General features: G+C 40.3%; 1 protein-coding gene across 2 annotated transcripts in view; it reads right to left on the minus strand.

Annotated features, from left to right (window-relative positions):
* EFNA4 (ephrin A4) overlaps window positions 1–23,439 on the minus strand; it is an 864,452-nt gene that overhangs the window by 68,025 nt on the left and 772,988 nt on the right. For both annotated transcript variants that reach the window (XM_044080068.1, XM_044080067.1), the window contains exon 5: window positions 22,602–23,293. In XM_044080068.1, the coding sequence (XP_043936003.1) occupies window positions 23,190–23,293 (104 nt within the window). In that variant the 3' untranslated portion in view covers window positions 22,602–23,189. The remainder of the gene's footprint in view (window positions 1–22,601; window positions 23,294–23,439) is intronic.

Here is a 23,439-nt window from a genome sequence, read left to right on the forward strand (position 1 = left end):
AAAAACGTTATTATGAACTGGAACCTATTTAATGATTGTGTGCCATTCAATATCTCTCAGATGATACAGTTGCACAGAAAACATTGATACATATTTTGATTTTATTGGTGATCTTTGATCTTCACCTACATCACCTGACAGACAAGGTCATATTAATCCCAAACCAAATCTTGATGGTCCATAGCAACCTCAACAAAAGTTAAGTTTTACATTAAAATAGCAGTTTCCAAATATTCAGAATTTTTTAAACTACTACATCAATAAAGGGTAATTACTATCTTCTTGTCTTGATTATGCAAAGGATAAATATTTTTGTACAATTTAATATTAATGTATTCTTAATATTCAGAGCTACATATTTCTTATTGCTGTTTAACTATTACTGTTCAAGTACTTCCCGGAGGTCAGTATCCATCCTGAATGGCATCTGTCTGGAACAACATTTATATTTATCTCATCTGAAATCAATTAATCAGTGACTTATCTGGGTGTTTAATGCCGGACTTCTCACAACTGTGCATAAGTACACAAGTTGTCATCAACCGAATGTGTACTGTTTTGGAAAAATTTAAATGATGCCTTCAGATCACTGTTATTACAGTTCTATTAACCCAGTATGGAACTCAGTTTTGGACAATGTAGTCACCTCACCAATTATTAATAAAAAAATGATTACACATAATATAATTGTTTGTTGAGCATACCTATACAGACTAAAGAAAACTACCCAATATGTCTAATCTCTGCTTGGGTTAAATTTTATTACCAAACATTAAATAGAACACTTACTGTTTTGCATGACTTAAGAAATACACTGGTTTCTTTTAAATATTTAAAGAAATATTTAGGACACTCTAAGAAAGTTCTTATTTGGAAACAATTTAATATGTTAAGTTGTAAGAATTAACCAAATGTGTTGGTTTAGCTTGTTTGGTAGTTTTAAAAGTCGCCATTTCTTTTTAGTAACATCCACTCCATCTTTACGTAACACAAGGTCTGGTCTAGCTACATTCTGTTTTCAGTCTGTGCTTCCCAAAGGATCTTTTGCTGTTACATTCTTAATCAGGTGGTTAATGCTATTGATGAGATTTAACTTCAATACAGACCCCAATGAGTGACTGCTGAAATTTAGCATCATGTATTTTATTGCCTGGCTTAATATCCAGTATCATATATATTTTACATACACGGTGAAATTAATGTGCATCATTGTGGTTGTCATTCATGTAAGGATGTTATTCATTCCATTTTATGAAGTATAATAGTAAAATTATGATTATTGCAAAACAGTAGCTGGGTTTTCTTTATTTCACAGCACTGTTATGGCCTAGACAATAAGCATTGCCCTTCCATACTTCCTCACCCCATGGTTAGTTTGGTGACTGGATTCAGATTACATTCTAAAAATAATGAAAGTATTCTTCCTTTGTTTAATTTAATTTATTTATTTTTGCAAAATGCACATCTGCCAATTGGAAACTGCATTATTGTCTGTTAAAGTTTGTCTCTCTCTCTGCAAATATCTGAGAACTTCTCAGCGTTGGCATTTCTGACACTTGTGCAAACCTTCACTATAACCCTAAATGAATAGCCCTCTTCCTCTACATTTCCATGAATATTAGCCCATAGTGGTGTATGCTGATGAGTGCCAGGTATTTCCTTTAAAGGGAGTTAAGAAAAGCCATCAGTGGACATCTTATTCTTCCACACCCTTGCTGGACACTTAGCTACAGGAATTTGCTCTTAAACGGGTTATTAGTGACATGTAGAAAGTCAACAAATACACACTACACAGATGAGCTCATAACTATAATCTCACATAAACAGCACAGCTCTGGCAAGAGTTCCATGGAGGTGAAGCTTGTAACCTTGCCTAGAAATTCAACAAAAGACATCAGGAAATGTTCTATAATAAGGGCCAAGATACAGAAGGACATGCAGCTAAGTAAGTGCAATATGTGCATATGTATTACAGCGCCATGCAGCTGTGCAGTGAAAGGTATAAAAACAGAAGATTCACTTAATCACATACGTTAGATGTGAGTTTGATAATGGTCTGTGTTATCATAAATGGTATGAAGAAAATGGTTCAAAAACTATTTGACAGAAAGAACTTTCACAATGCAAACAAGTGATACCAAAGAAGGCACTTTCACTAAAGGGGTACCACAAACATCAGCACCATACCACAAAAATATCAGTACTACACCACAAGCATCAGTACTATACCACAAACATCAGTACCAAGCTCATACTATGCTTACTAGCATAAATATCAATAATATACCCTCCCAAAAAAACAACCCTTTCCACAGATGACAAAGTCCTACACAATCTGCCTCTTCAACCAATGAAATACAAAATAATCCGTAAAACTACTTTGATATACACTGTGTAGCAACTAACCTACTAAAAATAAATATGGCTAAAACTGCAGCCATATTATTTCATCACACGCACACACACAAACTTGCATTAAAATCTCCTAATGACACAAAAAACATACAACACAATTATATCCCGCTCTAAATCTTGAGCCCAACTTAAACTTGAAAATCCATACCAAGACCAGTAACACTAAAGTCATCAATCACCTTAAAGCAGACTATACCATCTGAAATCATCTTACCTATGAAGTTTTCAGGGCTACAGCTAAGAACTGAATATGCTCTTCTCACACTCGCACAGTGTTCAGCATATACCACTCATTTCCACCAGCCCACTCTAAACACCAAACAGATTCAGCAGTACTGCTCCACAGCTAGAACAAGATTGCATTACTCTCCCAGAAGCCATCTGAACAACAACCACTGTATGCTCTAGCCTACTGCTACCAACCTTTTAAGGAGGAAACTCCTCATCTAAACCTCTCTTTACTCACTAAGAAGCCATGAAAATAATGCTGAGACTAGAGTGCCCCCTTCACAACGGTTACATAAAAAGTATCTGCAAAATTATTCTGACTGGAAAATAGGATCACACTGTTTCCAACACCTAAAAGATTCCTACATATGTAATGTACCTAATTTCACAGACATTGAGTAATCAGAACCACGTAGTTGTGCAGAGTCCATTTTTTCACATTCTCCTTCCTCATTACCATGAAGAACACAATTTATCTTACATATGCTAACCAGGAAAATATACTGGTCCATGGACCCTTTCCATGCATTGCTCATACTATAAGGAAATGAAAGATAATATTTAAAATCTGGAGACAAGAAATCAATGCCAACGACTCAGAGTACATTATTTACAGAACTGTAGCAACAACTTAGCAGATAACACAGCTGAACAACAATTTGGTAGGAAAAACTGAAGTACCAATAAGAGAAATATCTGCAAATGCTGTAGAAGATTATATGCTACATCAATGCTAACATTATAATGAATACTGAGCATTATGGTTACACACAGTTACAAGGAGAAGGCTGGATGATATATATTCATAACATTATTCTACACTAGAGTTAATGGTGAAGTAGTAACTACTGCTTAAATAGCAACAATTGATACTAAACTGTCAGTTAATGCAGAAGACTGAAGCTCTGAACTGTTAATGAGCTGCATTCTGTGCCAAGTGTTCACCTTTTGAATCTTTCCAACTTCATTTGCCTACTAGTGATCTTGGACAAGTCACTTAGCCAGACAGTGTTTTGGGGCAATCAGGAATTTGGCTAGGTTCATAGGTTGGTACTACACTATCGGCCCTAGGGCCTATACAAGCCTAGCCATAACAATTCCCTGGCTATTTCTTCCCACACTACTTACTTCCCTGGACCCCTGTCTAGCAGGGTGACTGATGTGATCCCCGGGATGAATTTCCTTTCTCCCATCCAATCAAGGTTCCTTTGAAGAGGGCCAAAGAGGCGCTCTGCTTGACATGTATGGGCAGTCTATTCCAGAGACTAGGGAGTCTCTGGGTCAGGAACCTATCCCTCCAGCATGTTTGTTTATTGTGATGACAAGGTTTAGATCCCTGGAGCGTGTCTCTGAGGGATTGGGATTTCTTTAAGTCTAGCATGTCCAACAGCTCTGGGTTTGACATGGCCTTGTATGTTAAGAAGAGATCGCCTCTGAGTAGACGATATGCAACAGAGTATAGCTGGAGTTTTTTTAAGGCAGTCAGCATAGGGCATCTGCTTTAGGCTTGTGATTCTTTTAGGGAGGTATTTCTGTGGCCTTTCTAGTTGTTGCAGATATCTTCAGCGGTACATACCAAATGGGGTGTTGTATTCTATAATGGGTCTAATAGGAGTGAGTACAGTGGGACAATGACCTCCTTTTTTCTGGATGAAAAGCCCTTAGTGATGAGGTGTGTCACATAGAAGGATTTCCTGATGGTTGCGGCAATGTGGTTATCGAAGGTGAGACCACGGTCCACCTGTGTCCCCAAGTCTCTTATCTTAGTGAACTGCCACCTATGTGGTAATTCACGGGCACATGTATCCCAAAGGGGATAACTATACATTTCTTGGCATTGAGCTTGAGCCCATGGTTCTGGCACCAAGCATCTGTTTCTGTAAGGCCCTTTTACAGAGTATCCACATCATTTGGGGATTCAATAATGGCTTACAGTTTGCAGTCATCTGCGAACTTTGCTAGCCAGAGTCCCTTAGTGTTGTCCTGTACTTCAGAGAAGTAGATGCCAAACAAGAGTGGTCCCAGGACTGACCTCTGAGGTACTCCACTTGTCACTTGTCTGGAGCTGGATTTGGAGTCAGCTACTTTTACAGTGTGGGTTCTGTCAGTAAGCCATATGGCAACCCATCGAGTGACGTAGGGATTAATGCCCAGCTTAGTAAGTTTATCTATGATTCCAGAGTGGGAGATGGTGTCAAAGGCCTTTGTGAGGTCCAGATAGGCTGTGTGGACCGTCTTACCCTCGTCCATGGCTCTGGAGATGGATTTGAATAAGTCAATCAGGTTCAGGAGACAAGATCATCCCTTCACGAACCCAAACTGGGTAGGCATCTTAATGGTCGTCTGGACTGCATGCCTAGTAATATACCTATGAACCTACAATGCAGAATACACCAAATGTAGGTGAAGTGTTCAGATTATATGAAAGGAAGATTAGTAAGGAGTTAGAAGGTGGTAAGGAAAGTTTTGGGGTTCTGTTGTGGTCATTTCAATTGTACTTCAGGTAGTAAGTGTATGAGTAACAAAGGTTAGGAGAAAGAATGTTAGACAAAAGCAAGAAGTGGGTGAGGACAATAAATACGCAGTGCAATAAGAACAGGTTAGGGGAACAAGTACGTAGTAGCTCTATGTGCTTTCATAAGGTACCATAGTTTTTAGCAAGGGGACTTTGTCTTATGTTCTAGTCCGGTATGAGAAAGTTAGCCATAAATGTCTCTGCATTGGCACTGACATGATTTTTTGATACAAGTTTTCACTAATTTTCTAAATTCCTCAAATGATGCAACTGTTTTAATGTCCTGGGGTAAATTGTTTTAATGCTCTGGTGTAGTTTTGGCAAATGACTTTTCGGCATGGGTGATGGTATATGGTGGCTTCATCAGGGGCTTGTTCTCAGCACTTCTAAGTGAACAGAATGTTTCTCCAAAATGTAAACAATTTTAAGAGGGGACAGTACTTTCCCTTTATCAGCAGGAAAGTCAATGTGTTCAGTAGAAAGGAGACTCTGCCTTAAAAAAAACAACTTGCAACTGGGTACTAGTTGAAGTGCTGCAGTGGTGTTCTTGGAAGCAAACAGATGAATAAATCACAGTATTTTATCTTCTGGCCTTCACAGCAGTTGAATGTTTTGATGTAAATGCAGTGATATGATTTGGAGGCCTCATCTAACCTTTGTATTAGAACACTGATGGTTTCTGAAAACCCCAATTCAATAATTAGCAAGTGTGAAAGTCTATAAACAACTTTTAATTGAGCAATGATCTTATTTGGATTGCAACGTGTGGTAGCAAAGAATGAGTCTACACAAGCAGCAGATCCAGGAACCTTTGTATACCACAGGATAAGGGAAGGTTTGTACGGTCAACTATGTGGAATGGTCGTGTTAAATCTTCTGGTGGTCCCAAATAGCACAGAGATAGATTTCCTTGTATTCATAGCAAAATTGCTTGTACCTAATCAATTCCAGAGCAAGGTGAAATCTTTTTGAAACAAAATGGTAATTTCATTCTGTGATGCTGATGCCCTTTAGATCACAATGTCAATGTACAAAAATAACATTTAGGTTTCGTATGTAATAAATGACAAGAACAGCAGCAGTCCAAATATTGACACTTGCAGCAAACCAATGTAGATTAAAACACTAAAAAGAATCTATTGTAAATGTGTAAACAGAAAACTTTACATAACTTCTTTTGCTTAGACTTCATATACCATACCAGTTAGGTAACTATAATGCAATTAAGCTATGTAACAATTGCATGTATAACAATATGTACCGTTCTTATCAATCACTGTACATGTGAAATGATTGCATTTGTAACTGCATAGGTTCATAGGTAGGTACTAGGCTATCGACCCTAGGCCCTATACAAGCCTAGCCAAAAAGGTACCCTGTCTTTCGCCACCCAAGAAAATTATTTGCCTGTGCCTCTGTCGAGCAGAACCACAGAGGTGATCCCAGGGGTGAATTTCCTATTTCCCATCCAATCGTCAAGATTTTTTTTGAAGAGTGCTAATAAGGAGCTTTGTTTAATATAGATAGGTGGTTTGTTCCAGAGTATAGGAAGTCTCTGAGACAGGAATCTATTCCTCCAGCATGTTCCGTTTACTGTGGTGACAAGGTTTAGGTCCCTAGAGTGTGTAGCTCAGAGGGATTGGGATTTCTTTAAGTGGAGCATGCCCAACAGCTCTGGGTTTGACATAGCTTTGTATGTTTGGCAGAGATCACCTCTGAGTAGGTGATATGCGACGGAGTAAAGCTGGGGGGTTTTGAGACGGTCTGCGTAGGGCATCTGTTTGAGGCCAGTAATCCTCTTTCTGAGGTATTTCTGTGGCCTTTCCAGTTGTTGTAGATGTCTTGTGAGGTACATACCAAAATGGGCATTGTACTCTATAATGGGTCTAATGAATGACGAGTAGAGGGGAACAATGACCTCTTTTCCTGGATGAGAAATCTTTTGTGATGAGGTGTGCCACATAGAAGGATTTCCTGACTACTGTGGCGATATGATTATCAAAGGAGACACTACTGTCCACCTGTGTCCCCAAGGTCTCTTATCACACTTTCGGTGTTAAGTAGACTACCACCTATGTGGTAACTCATGGGTACAGAGTTTTTACCAAAGGGGATGACAATGCACTTTTTGGCACTGAGCTTGAGGCCATGGCTTTGACTCCAGGCATCTTTCTCAGTGAGGCCCTTTTGTAGGATGTCCACATCATTAGGAATTTCAATTTTGGCTCCTAGTTTGCAGTCATCTACGAACTTCATTAGCCAAAGACCTTCTGTGTTAGCCTGTACTTCAGAAAAGTAGATAGCAAACAGGAGAGGACCCAGGACTGAAACTTGAGGTACTCCACTTGCACTGGTCTGAAGTTGGATTTGGAGTCTGCTACTTTCAAAGTGCGGGTTCTGTCAGTGAGCCAGTTGGCAACCCATCTTGTGACATAGGGATTTATACCTAGTTTAGTGAGTTTATCTATAATTCCAGAGTGGGGGATGGTGTCAAAAGCCTTGGCGAGATCAAGATAGGCTGTGTGAACCACCTTACCCTTATCTGTGGCTTTGGTGACTGCTTCAAAGAAGTCAATCAGATTTAGGAGACATGATCTGCCTTTTACAAACTTGAACTTGGTAGGGTCAAGAATTTGGAGATTACCAAGGTCTTTGTTTATAAGTTCCATGATGATACGTTCCATGGCCTTGCAGACCAGGCTTGTTAGGCTAATGGGGCAGTAGTTCCTGGGGTCTGTGGTGGCTCCCCCTTTGTGAAGTGGGATGATAACCATCACTGTGCACTATTCAGTGGGCACAAAGACTGCAGTGAGGCTAGGATTGAACATGGTGCTTAGGTGGGGTGCCAATTCATTCTGTAGTTCATGTAGAACGCAGCCTGAGATGTTGTCAGGTCCCATGGATGCTGTGTTCTTGGCTTTGGAGAGTGTGATTTTTACCTGTGTAGCCATGATTACAGGAACTTTGCATTCTTCTGGTATAGAGATGGGCCCTTAAGGGGGTGGGGGGGACATGATCTGCCTTTTACAAACTTGAACTGGGTGAGGTCCAGAGTTTGGAGATTACCAAGGTCTTTGTTTATAAGTTCCATGATGATACATTCCATGGCCTTGCAGACCAGACTTGTTAGGCTAATGGGGCGGTAGTTCCTGGGGTCTGTGGTGGCTCCCCCTTTGTGGAGTGGGATAACTGTTGCTGTGCGCTATTCAGTGGGCACAAAGACTGAGGTGAGGCTATGATTGAACATGGTGCTTAGGTGGGGTACCAGCTCATTCTGTAGTTCATGTAGAATGCAGCCTGGGATGTTGTCAGGTCCCATGGATGCTGCGTTCTTGGCTTTGGAGAGTGTGGCTTTTACCTGTGCAGCCGTGATTACAGAAACTTTGCATTCTTCTGATATAGAGATGGGACCTTTAGGGGTGGGGGGTAAAGTTAGCACTGAACCTATCTGCAAGGATGTTGGCTATATCAGTTGGTTCTGTATATTTAGTGCCATTGTGCTGCAACTCAGAGCAGATCTGAGTGTAGCCATTGAGATTCTTGACATAGCTATAGAATGCTTTGTGGTTGTCTTTAGAATCAGTGGCGATTTTGTTTTCGTAACTAGCTTTGGAGGATTTTATGAGGGATCTCAGCTTCTTACTGAGGCTGACCAGGGAGTTCTTCCAGTTATGGGATTTTACTCTTTTTGCAACAGTTTCTTTCTTCTGTTGTAGGGTTTGTTTACGACGGGACCACCAGATTGGCTTACTTTTTTTTTTGGAGGATAGCATCTTGGTTCTGTTAGGGATAGCATGATCCATGCACTCGTGTAAGTGCTTATAAAGTGCATTTGTGTAGGATTCAGCAGTTGTACCTCTATTGTCCATCTACATGGGTGTTGTGAAGTTTGCCACATCTGTCTTAAGAAGCGTGAAGTTGGCTTTGGAGAAATGTTTTACGATGGTTTCCCTAATGGGGGGTGGGGGCGGGATGTGGATGTCTAGGCTGATTAGCTTGTGATTGGATCTGACCGAGGAAATTACCTCTGGTGTGGAACACAGGTTGCCCATGTTGGTAGTGACCAGGTCTAGGATATTGCTGCCCCTGGTGGGAGTGTGGATAAAGTTGATCCAAGGTGTTGGAATTTATGAATTCCAGAAAACGTTGAGCAAAAGAGTTGGTACATGAGTAGTTTTGCCAGTTAATGGTGGGGTAGTTGAAATCGCCGATTATTAGGGTGTTGGGATGTACCCTAATATTTTCCAGTATATCAATAAATGAGGAGTGGGAATCCTGGGGCATGGTGGGGGATCTGTAGCAAGTTACAATTTGGATTGCGGTCTTGCCGAGAGTTAGTTGCACTTGGATAATCTTGGATGCATTATGATGAGCAACTAGCCTGGAGGTGTGGATATCCTTAATGAATAAGGACACGCCTCCACCTTTAATATTTCGGTCCAAGTTAGGTGGCCGAAAGGTGTGGTATGAATTATAGCTTGGTAATGCAGGGGTGGGGGGTGGTCTCTGGAGCCTTGAACCAGGTCTCTGTCACTGCACAGATGTCGATGTTCTCCATTTTAAGGAGTGCCTCGAGTGAATGCATTTTTGAGGTTTAGACTTCTAGCATTGAGTAGCATTACCCACATACTTTGCTTGCTTGTACCTGTTATGGTGGTGAATTTGTCATTTGAACCTTGCCTAAAAGGAGCAGGCCATCTCTGGCAAAGCATTGTGGTCTGTCAATCATGTCATACCAGGCAGGCAGACAGATACTGGATCCCCCCTTAGCATGACACCAGAAGCTTAGCCAATTGTTGAAGTCAATCATTTTGTACTTGTACTGTGGTATCATTCTGGGTGATGGCAGGATGCTACTCAGGGCTAGGGTCATACCTGCCTGGGCTACAAGATCGGAGAGCTCCTCCATGTCTCTTTTCGTGTAGCCAGAGAGGTACGTCTCAGGTCATTCCCACCAACATGGACAATGACGGAGTCATATATGTACTTGCTGTGGAGTGACCCAAGTGCGTGCATTATGTGGTGGATCCTGGCACCAGACAGGCAGCTGACAGTAACTTTCTCCTTGTTTAGCCTGGTGAGTGGAACATCAGTGTGCCTGACTATAGAGTCACCTATGACTAGAGTATGGCGTATGTTGTTATGCCTTACGGGCTGTGGTTGAGTGGCACACTAAGTTTGTGGGCTATGTGCCATTTAGGGTGTGTTGGGGGGTGGAAGTTGCATGCGTTTCTGCTTTGGAGGTCTCTGTTGCTTGAGCAGATTTTTATTGAGAGCCTCTGCGAATGTAGGTGTGTGTTTTGTGTTGCTGTTTGTGTGTTTTGGTGGTGTGGGTTTTGAGGGACTATGTGATGAGTGTGGCGTGGTGCAAGTGTTTACCTTCTCCTCTTGACTGTCTAGTCCAGTCTTGGGTGAAGAGAGCTTTGCTTCCAGTTTTGCTATATAAGTGCATCTCTCACGGGTTGTAGTGTTGGGTGGTAGGAGGAGAGGGTTGTCTGTGTACATGAGGCAATTGCTTAATTGCCCCAAGATGCCCAGATTCATCAGGTAGACAGGAGAAAACACAAGGAGCTGACTCTTAGACATGCCTGGAGAGGTGCTTATTTATTATGTACTAAAAACTGTTTTCCTCTAGACAGGTGAGGAAAGTTGAGTGCTGTAGTAATTTGTAGCTTATTTAGTGCTTACCAGTTCTGAACAAGTGCTGAACTCAAAGAAACAGATGTATACTCCCCTCAGTTGTGTATTACACTAGATTATACACATTCTGTCTAAACCCACACAGCCATAGCTAAAGTGTTGTGAATAGTGCAAGTTGTTAGAAGGCTAGACTGACAGCTGCCAACTGTGTGAAAGTGCAGAATCAGAATGGATTTCTAAAGCTGGAAGGACATTGTGGCTTCAGAAATGAATGCTGATACTGCATTTGCTGTTACAGCTGAAGCACTCTATGGTAAAGTGTCTGTAGTAAACTGCCTATTACAAATGCAACATGGAGTTTGCTACAGTTTCTTTTTTCCTTCTTTCGAGTTTCCATCTGCTTCATTCTTTCTGGCTTACCCCAGTGCCCCAGCTTACAACTAGGTCTATCAGCATCATCTGAAACCCCCAGATTACCTCCGTTCCAAGCCCAGCACTTGCATACAGCCTAAGGGCATCCTGGGAGGGGAGGAGGGGTCATGCTGTTGACTTCCTCACCCAGAGATTTTTTTTTTCCATTTATGACCTACCACTCTGTGTTCCCCTGTTTATGTCCAAAGACTATGCCCTTTATAGACAACACCTCCCTTCCAGGGAATGCCTAGACAAATGCCCTCCTGCCCTGAAATGGGCAAGGCCATCACTGCCCATCAACATTCAGATGTCTGAGATGCTAATCAAACCCAGATTACCCAGCCCATAGTTAAGGCTTTATCTTCTCTATGCCTTTGTACTGGCCAAGGTGTTTGCTATACTTTCACTTCAGTTTCAGAACTTTTCATTGGTCTTCAGCATAAATTTTTTATTTTTTTTTTTGCTCTTCAACAACTCAGAGTTGAAGGGGCGCTGGGTTGGGAACTACATAGGGTGATACATGAGCAAACTATGGTTCTGTAAAATTGTGGTGTAGATTGTGGTGCATTACACATGTATGTACTGTGTAGCAGCAGTGCAGCCAGTGATGAAAATGGCCTTAGGACCAGTATGCATACATACTATTAAAGATTAAATAAAATAAATCTCTCCAGTCTGTACACTACCAGGCCATAATGGCAACGTCTTCACATTTACCAACACTTTCTATTTGCAGCACCTTTCTGCAATAGGAGAGCACATTAACTCAAGAAGACTCTTTTTGAATGTGACCGCATGTTGCCACCCTAAAACTGACAGTGCTGCTGGAGGAGATGGGTAATGTGCATGCAGCACTGTAGTAAATGGGGTCACAGACCGAATGGGAATTTTTACAAGACAATCATAGGAGAACAAGTAAAGGAGAATCCTGACGAAAAACTCACTTCACATTTCTAATGGTGCTCCTACTCTTTCTGCTGCTGGAATTTAGGATTCTAAGTCTCACTGTACTGCACTTCATACGTGTGCCATACCCCATCGCAGGCAAGTTTAACAAAACCAGTATTCAAACACTGGCTGCTACATACACAAGGCAAACCAGTTTCTTATTCCTTTACTCACTAGATGCACTGCCTCAAATTAAAACAGCTCCAACTACTCATTCTAGATTTTTGGGGGTGGAGTATTAATGTACCTTCTGGTACTTTGATGGGGCATTTTATCTGCCTGCTATCCAGCCATGACACTGTCCTCGAATGGCACTCTGCAGATATGCAAATGTCCTCCTCCTTCCCTGGACTACATCTCACTCTCTTTTCACATGCTACTTAGCACGCACGTGCGCAAACACACATACGCGGACACTCACGCACACACACTGCCAGCCTTAGCTACGTGCATTTGCAGATTGTTTTGCTGTGGTCTAAAACTGCCACGAAAGATACAGAATGTCCTTTCAGTAGGCCAGTCAGCACAAGGTTCCTAACTAAACCAACCGATACAGCGTCAATAAGTCAATCTAATCTTGGACAAGGCACAGCTTTTTTTATGTGCTTTTTCTTATCCACATTCTCTACATTAATTTTTTTTTCTTTTAGTGCTTTAGGAAAATAAACACTTCATGAAACATTATACTGCAAAGCAAGAAATTCTGATGCCCTCTAAAAACAGACATTGCCAGTATGTTCCAACCATTTACATGCTCCACATGTTCAAAAAGATATGCCACCTGGCTATCAAAGTTGTCCGCTCTTCCCAGAATGACAGCTTGTACAGACTTGTTTGGTCCTATTAATTAAAAAAAAGGAATGTCAGTTTCTGAAACAAACATGCTTTTAATGAAGTCAAAGCACTGACGGCTGGCGTCTTGAAACTGCTTGCAGTGCCTTGAAAGCTCAAGCTCTAACATGATGTACTACAAACTATGAATAATGTCTTGCCCCAGTTACAGAGCCCAAAGAATGACAGAATGCATGCATCAATGACTCAAGGCAGCTGGTGCAGTATAGTGAACCAATCAGTTCTCTGAGAGAATCAAACATTAACCCTGAAAGCACAAGGGAGTATGAGAACTACACAGAACAACTGACACAGTGAAGATTGACTGCTAGAACATCCCCCTCCTGTCTGTCTACTGGCAAACAGGACTGACACTTTCATTTCTGCTACTCTGTCCTGCATTATCTTGCTGTTCAGTAGACCATGGGCATGAAATTCACACTGGCAACAGTAATTAAACATAAGAGAAGCTGATCTAACCGCCAAATGATATGATTTGTTGAATCAGACATTTACAAAATGAAGGTTCAAACCCCACCAGTGGGTGCTCACCAACAGTGAAATTTTGTTTTGTGGTATGCTTACTTAGCTAAAAGTGATGTAATGTAGTCAAACGTGATTTAATGGAGACCAAACAACAGAAATGCAACATGTGAAAATGTATGAACTGGTAAAGGCAGGAAAAGTATTATAATAAATGCAGGAAGAAATCTAGCCCGAGAGTGCAGTGTACTCGTATCACTATTCACAGGATGATGCTAGGACAGAACCTTTTTTACTAGGAACAGACCTAGGGAACTCCCTATTTGATTTCCTTTCTTTGACAGTGGGAAATTTTGACTTCTTGTATTTAATAGGAAGGAGAAAAGCAGAGCATTATCAGTCCGAACCCAGAAGATGCAGACATCATGAATGCAACATTTCATAAAAACACTAATGAGAAGAACATTTTAGTTTGTGTCACTGTCACTACTCTATCAGCACTCATTCATTACAGACAGAAATGTGTCCAAAATGGCAGGCACCATACCCATATATGGTACTAAGCAAGTGAAGATAAGGATGTTCATAAGAAGACTGATGGCAGGACTGCTGTGAAAATCATCTACAGGTATGGGATAGGAAGTATTTCATGTAAAACAAATGCAGTGCATTAAATATCTTCAGATGTGCAAATCCTACCAGTCCCTTCTTTACCTGAAAGACATACCCACACAGACACCCAATCACAGAAAATAAAAATAATACCAAATTGCCTTGCAAAATCAAATGCTATGTACTTCAAAATTTAACAGTTCTTCGGTCCTCTCCGATTAGATTGCTTTCACGTTTTTTGTTTGTTTTTAATACTATCCCAGTCAGCTGATCCAACTTTCTACCCATGTTTTTTTTTTTCTTTAATTTACTAGTGATATTCTGTTCTGTGGCATGCTTGCTCAGCCAAAGTTGATATAACGAAGCCCAGACAAGAAGCGTCTCAAGAACAGATATTCAGCAGTGCCGATTCAACTACATCCTGACAAAATGCACTTAGACGGTACAAGGTCAAACAGCATGCCGACAGTGCTGGAATTCTGACCCATTCATTCATTCCATTCCCTATGGTGCACTATACTTCACCTGCTTCCCCATCTACAGTCTTGTACTTTCCCATCCTGGATTTTGATCTCATCCTGACTACACCTTGCAAGTCACTCAGCAGCTCTTTCCAAATTTTAAATGTATAGTCTGGTGAATGGTGTCAGATATAAGCTGTGGACAAAAGAATATCACTGCTACTGCTACTGCCAAGGACAGCATAACTCAAGCTTTTCCTATCATAGCCCTTCAAGGTTCCTTCTTTCCAAGGCAGGTAGAATATAAATGCAAAATAAACTTAAGTAAAACATTCTTTCCATACCCATAAAAATGTTGCCAAGTCAGAAAAACTAGATCCGCAGTACTAGACAGAGTTTTGTCTGAGCTAACTGCCTCACTGTTAGAAAGAAGATGAACATGAAACGGTAGAAAGAAAACCAAACAAATGCAGTAGATAGAAGGGGAAGGAGACAACACTGATGGCAAGCCAGTAAAGGCAAAGGTGGTCAGATGCTGATCTAACCAATAGGGGCTGTATTCAGGTGGTAAAGGTCTGTAGGTGCAAACTAGACATGGAACATAGTCCTTGATGGATGAAATGTTGCATAATAAAACTAACTGCAACTAACTCAGACAAAATTCCCTAGAGATGGCATAAATTTGGGCTGAGGCAAAAGCAAATAGTAAGGAAATGCAGGTGGAAATATTCGAAAACTTTTACCCTTGCCATAGGAAATAACTCATTAACAAGCTGGGGATTAAGTCTTCTGTGCTAACTGCCAGACTATAAATCCCATAGCATCTACAAAGATTTGCTTCTACCAGCATTTGTCACTGCCAATGAGGTATATTGCTAACCTAGACTAATAGGTAGCAAACAATGTAGAGGGGGAAGGTAAAAACAGTAGCTGAGGTCCTCCAAGTGTAAATAGGCTGGCAGCATTAGTCAGTGTTATGTGAACGTACAACACTAAGTGGAATGAAAGATTTTACAAATTCATGGAGATGTGACTAGAGAATAGGGGTCACAAGAAGGAGGAAGCATGACCAAGGTTCATGGTAATAGCTGGCAAGGAAGCATGGTTTATAGGTAAATACTAAGCTATCCATCTGTGGACTATTACAAGCCTAGCCAATAACCAGAGGTCAGAATTAAAACCTGTACCTTGTTATTTATGAGGTTAAGACCTTAACCATTATGCCTACCTTCTCCCTAAAAATTTTAGGCACCATGCCATGTAAGCAGCAGCCTTCCTGGATAATCTGGTAATACGTTAATAGTTCATGCCCTTGTGAGCCATTTTAAGCCTAGCCAATTTCCCTTTTGAAGGTGAGAATCAAACTTTTGTGCCTGTAAGTTAAGTACCTTAACCATTATGCAATCTCCCAATCCAAACAGTTAGGAGGGCAAACATAGGTAGCATATAGAAGATGTGGCCAGTACCAGAGAAAGGGGTAGGATTAAAAGTAAAAACCTAACAGGACAGGCATGAGGAATTAAGAAGATCCAACAGAAAAGGAGGTTCAGCTGCACTGGTGGGACAAATATTGGATGAGTGAGGTCTATACATTCCAAGTTAACTTAAGGCCACGGATGCAATCAAGAAGTTCAGCCATATCACCTGGTGATGGTGGGAGATTAACAGAGTTTCCATTAAACAGGCTGCCTCATATATTCAAGATGAAAAGTTACAGTCACCCAGACAGTTTTTAAAGTTACCAGGCAAGTACTCTACTTGGTAGGAAAAGGAAAGTTATTCTGTAAACAGGAGACACAGTGGATTAGATACCTCCTTGGCTACCTGATATTATTACTGTGGCAATAGAGGTTTAGGTCTCTAGAGCAGGTATTTCTTTTATCACAGATTCTACTTGGGTAAAGGATTGAAAGGTCATTCACAGCACAGGTACAAAATGAACAGCAAAAGGTAAGAAGCAAGAGGCCACCACTTGCACCTCCCTCACACTTAAATGTTATGTTTACAACTAACTGCAAAACACCAAGGTTATACCACCATGGAGAAGGAGTGGTAGCAATGAAAATAAACTGTAAAATTTAAAACACCACCGTCTTTAATACCAACAATATCACTAAAAATTTAAACTCAAAAACAAACGTCGCCGATAAGTGCTTTTGGTTATTGCCTTCTTCAGATCGTGAAGTTTATTTTCAGTTCATCTTGTTTTACTTGGCTGCCTCTGTCCGTTGGTGTGAATTGTACAAGTTGATATTTACAACTAAATTCACATGCATTCTTCATACCCCTATTCCACAGGTAGAAATTGGAATCTTGTCTTAGGAGAGTGAGCTGTCAATGCATTTACCTACATTAATTACATGCACAACAAAAGGGGGGTCTTCATAAAGATGTCATTGCAAGTTTTGGGTATTACTGATTCGCAATGACCCTCCGTGCTGCTTCCTCCAAATTTTATTAGATTTGTCACTCTCTTTCAATCTGATCCCTCTTCACTCTCTACAAATTTTGTGCATTAACGTTACTTGCCTTAATGACTTCTTTCTTATGCATACTTCCAGTCATCTCTATCTTGCAAAGTTTCTGTTGAGTAGCTATTTACTGTCTTGTCACACACACTACCTCCAGCAACTGGTTAATAGCAATGAAAAAAAATAAATAAATGCTTCTCTTTCTCTGAACTGGCCTGTTTTGTTACTCCATATCCTGAACAACAGTCGAGCAGTTTATAGAAATAAATGCTGTCCGCAGCACCACTGTCAACATTGCTGGTAGATAGGTCCTTGTAGAAAAACATAACAGGAACAGCAGACTAAGTGAGCTAACAGGTCAGACCATATTGAGTAAACTGAAAACTACAGAGGCCTGTAACCTTGTCATATTTTGCACTGTTCTTCACTCACTTTCATTCTCACAGCCTAGAACTAGAACCACTGTGGCAGAAAGGAAAAGTATACACAGTGGCTAAATAGTGGAATGAGTGCCTGGACAGATTAGTAAAAAAACAAATATGCCCTGGAATGAGCTCCCAAACATCTTCATAACAATGCCAACCTTTTAACAGGTACAGATAATTTCTGCCACCAATCACACAGCACACATAGTTATAAAATACTGAAAGAAAACTGATCGACCTGCACAGAAGGATGAAAAAAAACAGCACTGAATTTGCATATCAACGAGGTCACTCATGTTCTTTTCCTTCTTAATTACAATAAACTCCCAAGTGGCAACACCAAGACAACAAGGCAAAATCACTAATTTGGGGTGAGTCTTTATTCAAAATTCCAGACCGTCCTTTTTGCAACACTCTTCTGAATCACTCTTCAGCTGAATAACAAAGTCTCTAAATCCACCGACATGTTACTTGTTTGACAAAGTGTGTCCACTCCAAACCCGCTACCAATGCCATGTTCTACAAATCATCCTAGTAGGCCACAGCTCTGCAAAGAGACCATTATTCATCATGATTTTCTTTCCATACATGTTGGAATGACATTCCAATGATCACCTACTGAGAAAGGCCTTGGCTCAAAAGGTTTTAATGTCAAGGTGCAATGGTCTCTTAAGGCAGAGTATTTAATGAGTTAAAAAAGGATATTAAGTTCTGAGCCAGTATTAGTGACTCCTGATTTTACTAAAGAATATACGCTGTAAACAGATACATTATAAGTAGGTCTAAGAGCACTGTTGGCCCACAACATTTAAGGTGAGCATCCTCTATGCTACATTACCAGAAAATTAAGCAATGCTAAAAAGATATTCAGCCATAGAGACAGCATATTTAGCAGTAAAGTGGGCCTTCACTTTCTTAAGATGTTAATTATTATGCAATCATTTCAACCTGGTAAATCACCATGCTCTGTTAAAACAGCTGAGGAGACAAACACAAAGATATGCAAAATAGGCACTACTCGTCCAACACTCCCAGTACACCATGACCCAAAGGGCTAAACTCAACACAGTCAGGTCCATTTGAGACTGCTATGATATTTAGTTAAGTGCACTTCAGATTATTCTTTTCTTACTATGTCTACTGTTATTTTGATAGACCCTGTGTATTTTCTCATTCCTCTACATATTTAATCTTTAACTGCACTGGCTGCCTTATTTTAAGTAAAACTTATTTATTCACTTTTAAGTTATTGTGGCTAGTCTTTATTATCTGTGTGTTATTATTTATTACTGTTTATTATCTGAGAAGAGGGTTAACATTACTTAACAGTGTAATTTAACAGGTTGTGCACCCATCTGCACTTCATCACATCACTTGAGTCTACTACTGGTGAAAGGTATTAAAGTGTATTTATATTTAGCTACATCAAAAGAAGCAGATAGCTGGTGGTCTCTGACCAAATACAGAGGGGTAGCTACCTTGGTAGGAAGAAAGCTTGGGAAATTGGAGAATTCTGCCAGCATTCTCTGTGACTGTGATTGCATGTTCATGTCTATGTATGTGTAAATAGTAACCTGTGTGAAAAGCAGTTACAATGGATAAGGGGAACAGGAAGACATTGTGGTTTGCAAAAGGATAGTAAGATAGGCATGTGGGGTGCTAGGCCAAAGACTCACCTCTGTAAGTGGACTGTGCACAGTCTAGTCTGGCTATGGATGTGTTTAAACCTATACTTTGGACAGCACTGCATATTCCCTTTTTGCTCGAGGTCAGGCTGCATTGTCTGAACAGACTAGTGAATTCCTTAATGTGCTGGATGCCATTAGTGAGACTCAAGAGATCATCCTTCTGTTGCCATCTTGGACATTTCTTCACAACTGGTTGAGGATTATGAGATTCAGACCTCCTCTAAGCTAGTAGAACTTCACACTGGTGACAGTGGTGCTATACATCCATGAAACTAGCGACAGCAGCACTCTCCTTCTAGCACACATTTGCCTTGGAAAGGGATGAGATGAAAGATATTTACTGCAACTTCAATCACACCAAATGTTTAGACATGTATGTTCTTTGAAGATCACTCTGAAATCTCTTCTTTTTTCCTCTGGCTGCTTCAAACAAGGGGCAACCTACTGGCACACATGTCCCAGGAAGCACCCTACCCTGAAAACTGCCCCCCATCCTGCATCACCCACTTTCTCTGCTATCACAGTGATCCTGGTGTGATAAAGCTCATCCCCCCTCTCTCTAACCCAAAAAAGAAGCATCTTCCAAGATGCTCACCAATCATTCTGCATACCTCTCTGGGGCATACACTCCTGTCAATTTTGTTTTCTAGTTTTACTGCTTATATAGCCTTCCTCCACAACCACACAAGTTACATGCAATAGAAATATGTGTGTTCGTCAGACTTGGAAATATCATACCAGTGGTGTGGATTTTTATTTATTTATTTATTTTTACTTTTTCGGATCATTCATTTTATTTATTTTATATTGTGGACCAGCTTAATCCTACTAGCCTATGGTATATTTTCAGGGGGGCATTAGAAATGGCGTTCATATTGTCTAATGATAATTTGGCCAGGCATAAGGGGCACTAGAAGACACTGTGGTTTACTGACAGGGTGGTGAGAAAGGGATCTGGGGGTGTTAAACTTGGCACTACAATACCTTAGTAGCAAAAAAGAACCCTGCTAAGGTAAAATAAATACATGGGTATCTGCCTGTGTTATTAGCAACCCAAGAACAAACAGTAACCAAAGTGCAGGAGGTATGGACAAAGGAGAAATGCAAGCAGCAGAGTGCCAGCTCACCTTATTCAGAAGCAGGCTGAACAATAAAATTCCATGACAGCCTTAACTAATAAAGACTGCTGTGGCTTACAAACGGCTTCACAAACAACACTGATGGCAGGATTGGCCACATAATGATACGAAACACAAGTAGAAAGAACAGCTGACTGAATGCAGGCCACTGTGTATTAGCAGTACCACAACAAGGGGTGAATATCAGGGAGGGCAAAGAAAAAAAAATGTCACTGTTTAGTGATACAGCCCCAGGTAATTGGCATGTGCTTCTTACCAGTTAGAGGGATGAATGAGCAATAGTGATTAGTGAAGCAGATGCCTCAGGGCCTCAGTTCACCAAAGGATGGGAAGCAAAAAAAAATATATATATATATATGCATCTTTGCACTAGCAGAGGGCTCTGCAGTCTGGAAAAATCACAGCTCACCTTCAACTGAAGTAAACCTTTAATTGTCCATCCTGCCAACTAATCAATCCTACACTCACTGTAATTACAGAAAGCGAGCTTATCTTATACTCGATCTAACTACAGAAATATAGCAAACCCTGCATCCATTGTAAGGATAGAAAACTAAACCTACATTCACTGTAACTACAGAAAAGTAAATTAGCTCTGTGCTCATTTTTACTATAGGAAACTAACTAATCCTACTCCCCTTGTAACCTCAGAAAACAATCTCAGTCCTGAAGGAACCTTAACAAAGCTTTCAAGCTCACTGAAAGAAAATCCATCTGTTTTCACTCTGATGGCAGAAAGTTCAGTTTTGAGTCTTCCCAGCCATATGACTACAAGGTTAACGTAACAGAGAACAATGGATGGGTAGTCATGCATAATTAGCCTTGTAAGATATACTACCAACAAAAGTGTGTGGCTTAACAACAAACTGGTCAGGAGTGAGTGATTTTGCCTATCATAGTATTTTAATAAAACAATAAAAAAATACAAGTGCAGCAAACATTTTCATTTTATTTCCTTAAACACTTACTCTAGCTCAAGGATGATGTCATTAGAACACTTTCAGCATTACTTATTTGGACAGAATTTCAAGTAAAACAAAATCAAGTTTATTGAAGAAGGCAGCACTTTTTCGGTGAGCTATATGTACTACATTATCTGAGTGAGGCTGCTGATTTTATAATGTTTGGATGATACTTTAATGTCTGACTAGTTGCTGGAATGTGCAAATGAGCCAATATGGCTACCTGCTTATGTTTTTCAAACTGTAGATTGCACGGTTTGGTTTGCACATCCACTTCTGAGTTAAGGTGCCACTCACTACATGACTTTGAAAGTTATGGAGCTGTATGCTCAGCAAAAGTCTGTTATGCACTGAAAGTTATGGAGCTGTATGCGCAGCAAAAGTCTGTTATGCACTGTTACAGTACATCACTCAACTAATACAACTTACAGCTGAGCAAAGATGCAGTAGAATGCTAATACATTAGGAAACGAAAGGAACAATTAGCATTCAGTGCTGGTACAAACCAAAGATGGGCCCACAACCACATACTGGGATGGCAAGATCACTTAAGGAAGTGCAAATGGGTTGGTATAATGGTTAAGATGTTTACCTCACAGACACAAGGTACAGAATTTGATTCTCACCTGTAAGGGAAATTGGCTAGGCTTAAAATGGCCCACATGGGCAGCTAGCCTAGTACTCACCTACACACTGCTAAAACATGAGTCACTACAGACCACTGTTATGAGAAGAAACAAGTAAACCTCAGTCTGAGGCAAACAACAACTGTTATGATCAGCAGTTGTCAACTGGGAAACCACTAGCAGAGTCTTACTGATTCAAGCCCTAACACTCTACAGTCCTAAATTCTACATTAAAAAAAAGTAATGTTACCCTCAGCTACTACAGCAGGGGAGTTTTGCAGCAGTGGCTACTTCAGGGGAAATACATTTGGTACTTTGGGGAAAAATACTCGTTGTAACAGTCTATATACACTATAGAAACAACCTTCCCAATGTGTGCAAGTACAGTAACACCAGGCCTGATTATACAAATACGGGCATCTAACACCAGGCCTGACTATATAACAATGCAGGCAAATCAAATAGTATTAATATATAGTCTGGGAGGGTAACTTTTGCCAGACCTCCAAGGCAGCTGAGGAGAAGAAGCTATAAGATAAAAAACAATGTCACTGAGAACAAAAGCATGATGTAGAAAAATATATGAAATATTAATGACGTAATAATTTTATTTCCGTTTTGATCAAAAACAAGGATGAGACATGCCTGAATATGCCTGGGTATTTCTGTTTCCAATCCTTCTGGCTTACCCCATGCTTGGGTCATTGTTATGTTCATTACTTTAAAATAAGAGAAGCACTTACCTTTCTTAAGTAGCAGTCCCATATGAACTGCTCATTTAATGCAAAACCATCCAAGATGTTAATTTCTGACATTGTGGGTGTGATGGCGAAATTGCTTCTTCAACAATTAGTGGCTTGTCAGTGGATTCCCCATGGGATAATTATGTCGTATGCTGCTGCCATAGAGTGCTGAATCATTTACTGCAAGACTGATCATAAACCAGTGGGATCCCTGATAGTTTATACAGCCTCTTCAAACATAAAATTAACAACGATTTTTTTTTCCATTTCTCAAGCCTAGGACTGAAGCATAATGATGCCTGAACTTACTGCCGCCAGAACAGTAACCACTTATACAAGGCCTCATTTGTAGAAAGAAAATAAGTTCAAATGCATAAAAGCTTGTTCTGAGTGTGTCTTCATACTGAAAAAATATACGTATGCATTTTCTTGGTAAATTTATCTGTCTGTACTGGAAGCATTCAGTAAACACAAAGTTGTCCATCTGGTTCCCAGAATTATTTGTTATAAAGTGCTACATTTTTATTCTTTAGCTCACTCAGCAATTCTCATCCACTTTCTTCCTAAACCCGCAAAATATCTCATCAGTTAGTTCCACAGAAATATAAAACCAAGAATTAAAAAAAGGATGTAGATATGGATGCTCTCAGAAGACTGTGGTGTTGCAACATTCTTGGGTGACCTCGTGGCATCTGAGAATAAAAAATAAAAGTTAAGAAAACAAAGCAATATGGAGAAAAAAATAGCAAAAATCAACAAGCAGATGCTATTGTTATTAAATACTGGCTGAATTACCCAACTACACATGACCTCATACCACAATCAAAACTGTATATAT

This window comes from Protopterus annectens, chromosome 8.part0 (genome assembly GCF_019279795.1).
Source record: "Protopterus annectens isolate FY-2018-M chromosome 8.part0, PAN1.0, whole genome shotgun sequence".
Taxonomy (NCBI): Eukaryota; Metazoa; Chordata; order Ceratodontiformes; family Protopteridae; genus Protopterus; species Protopterus annectens.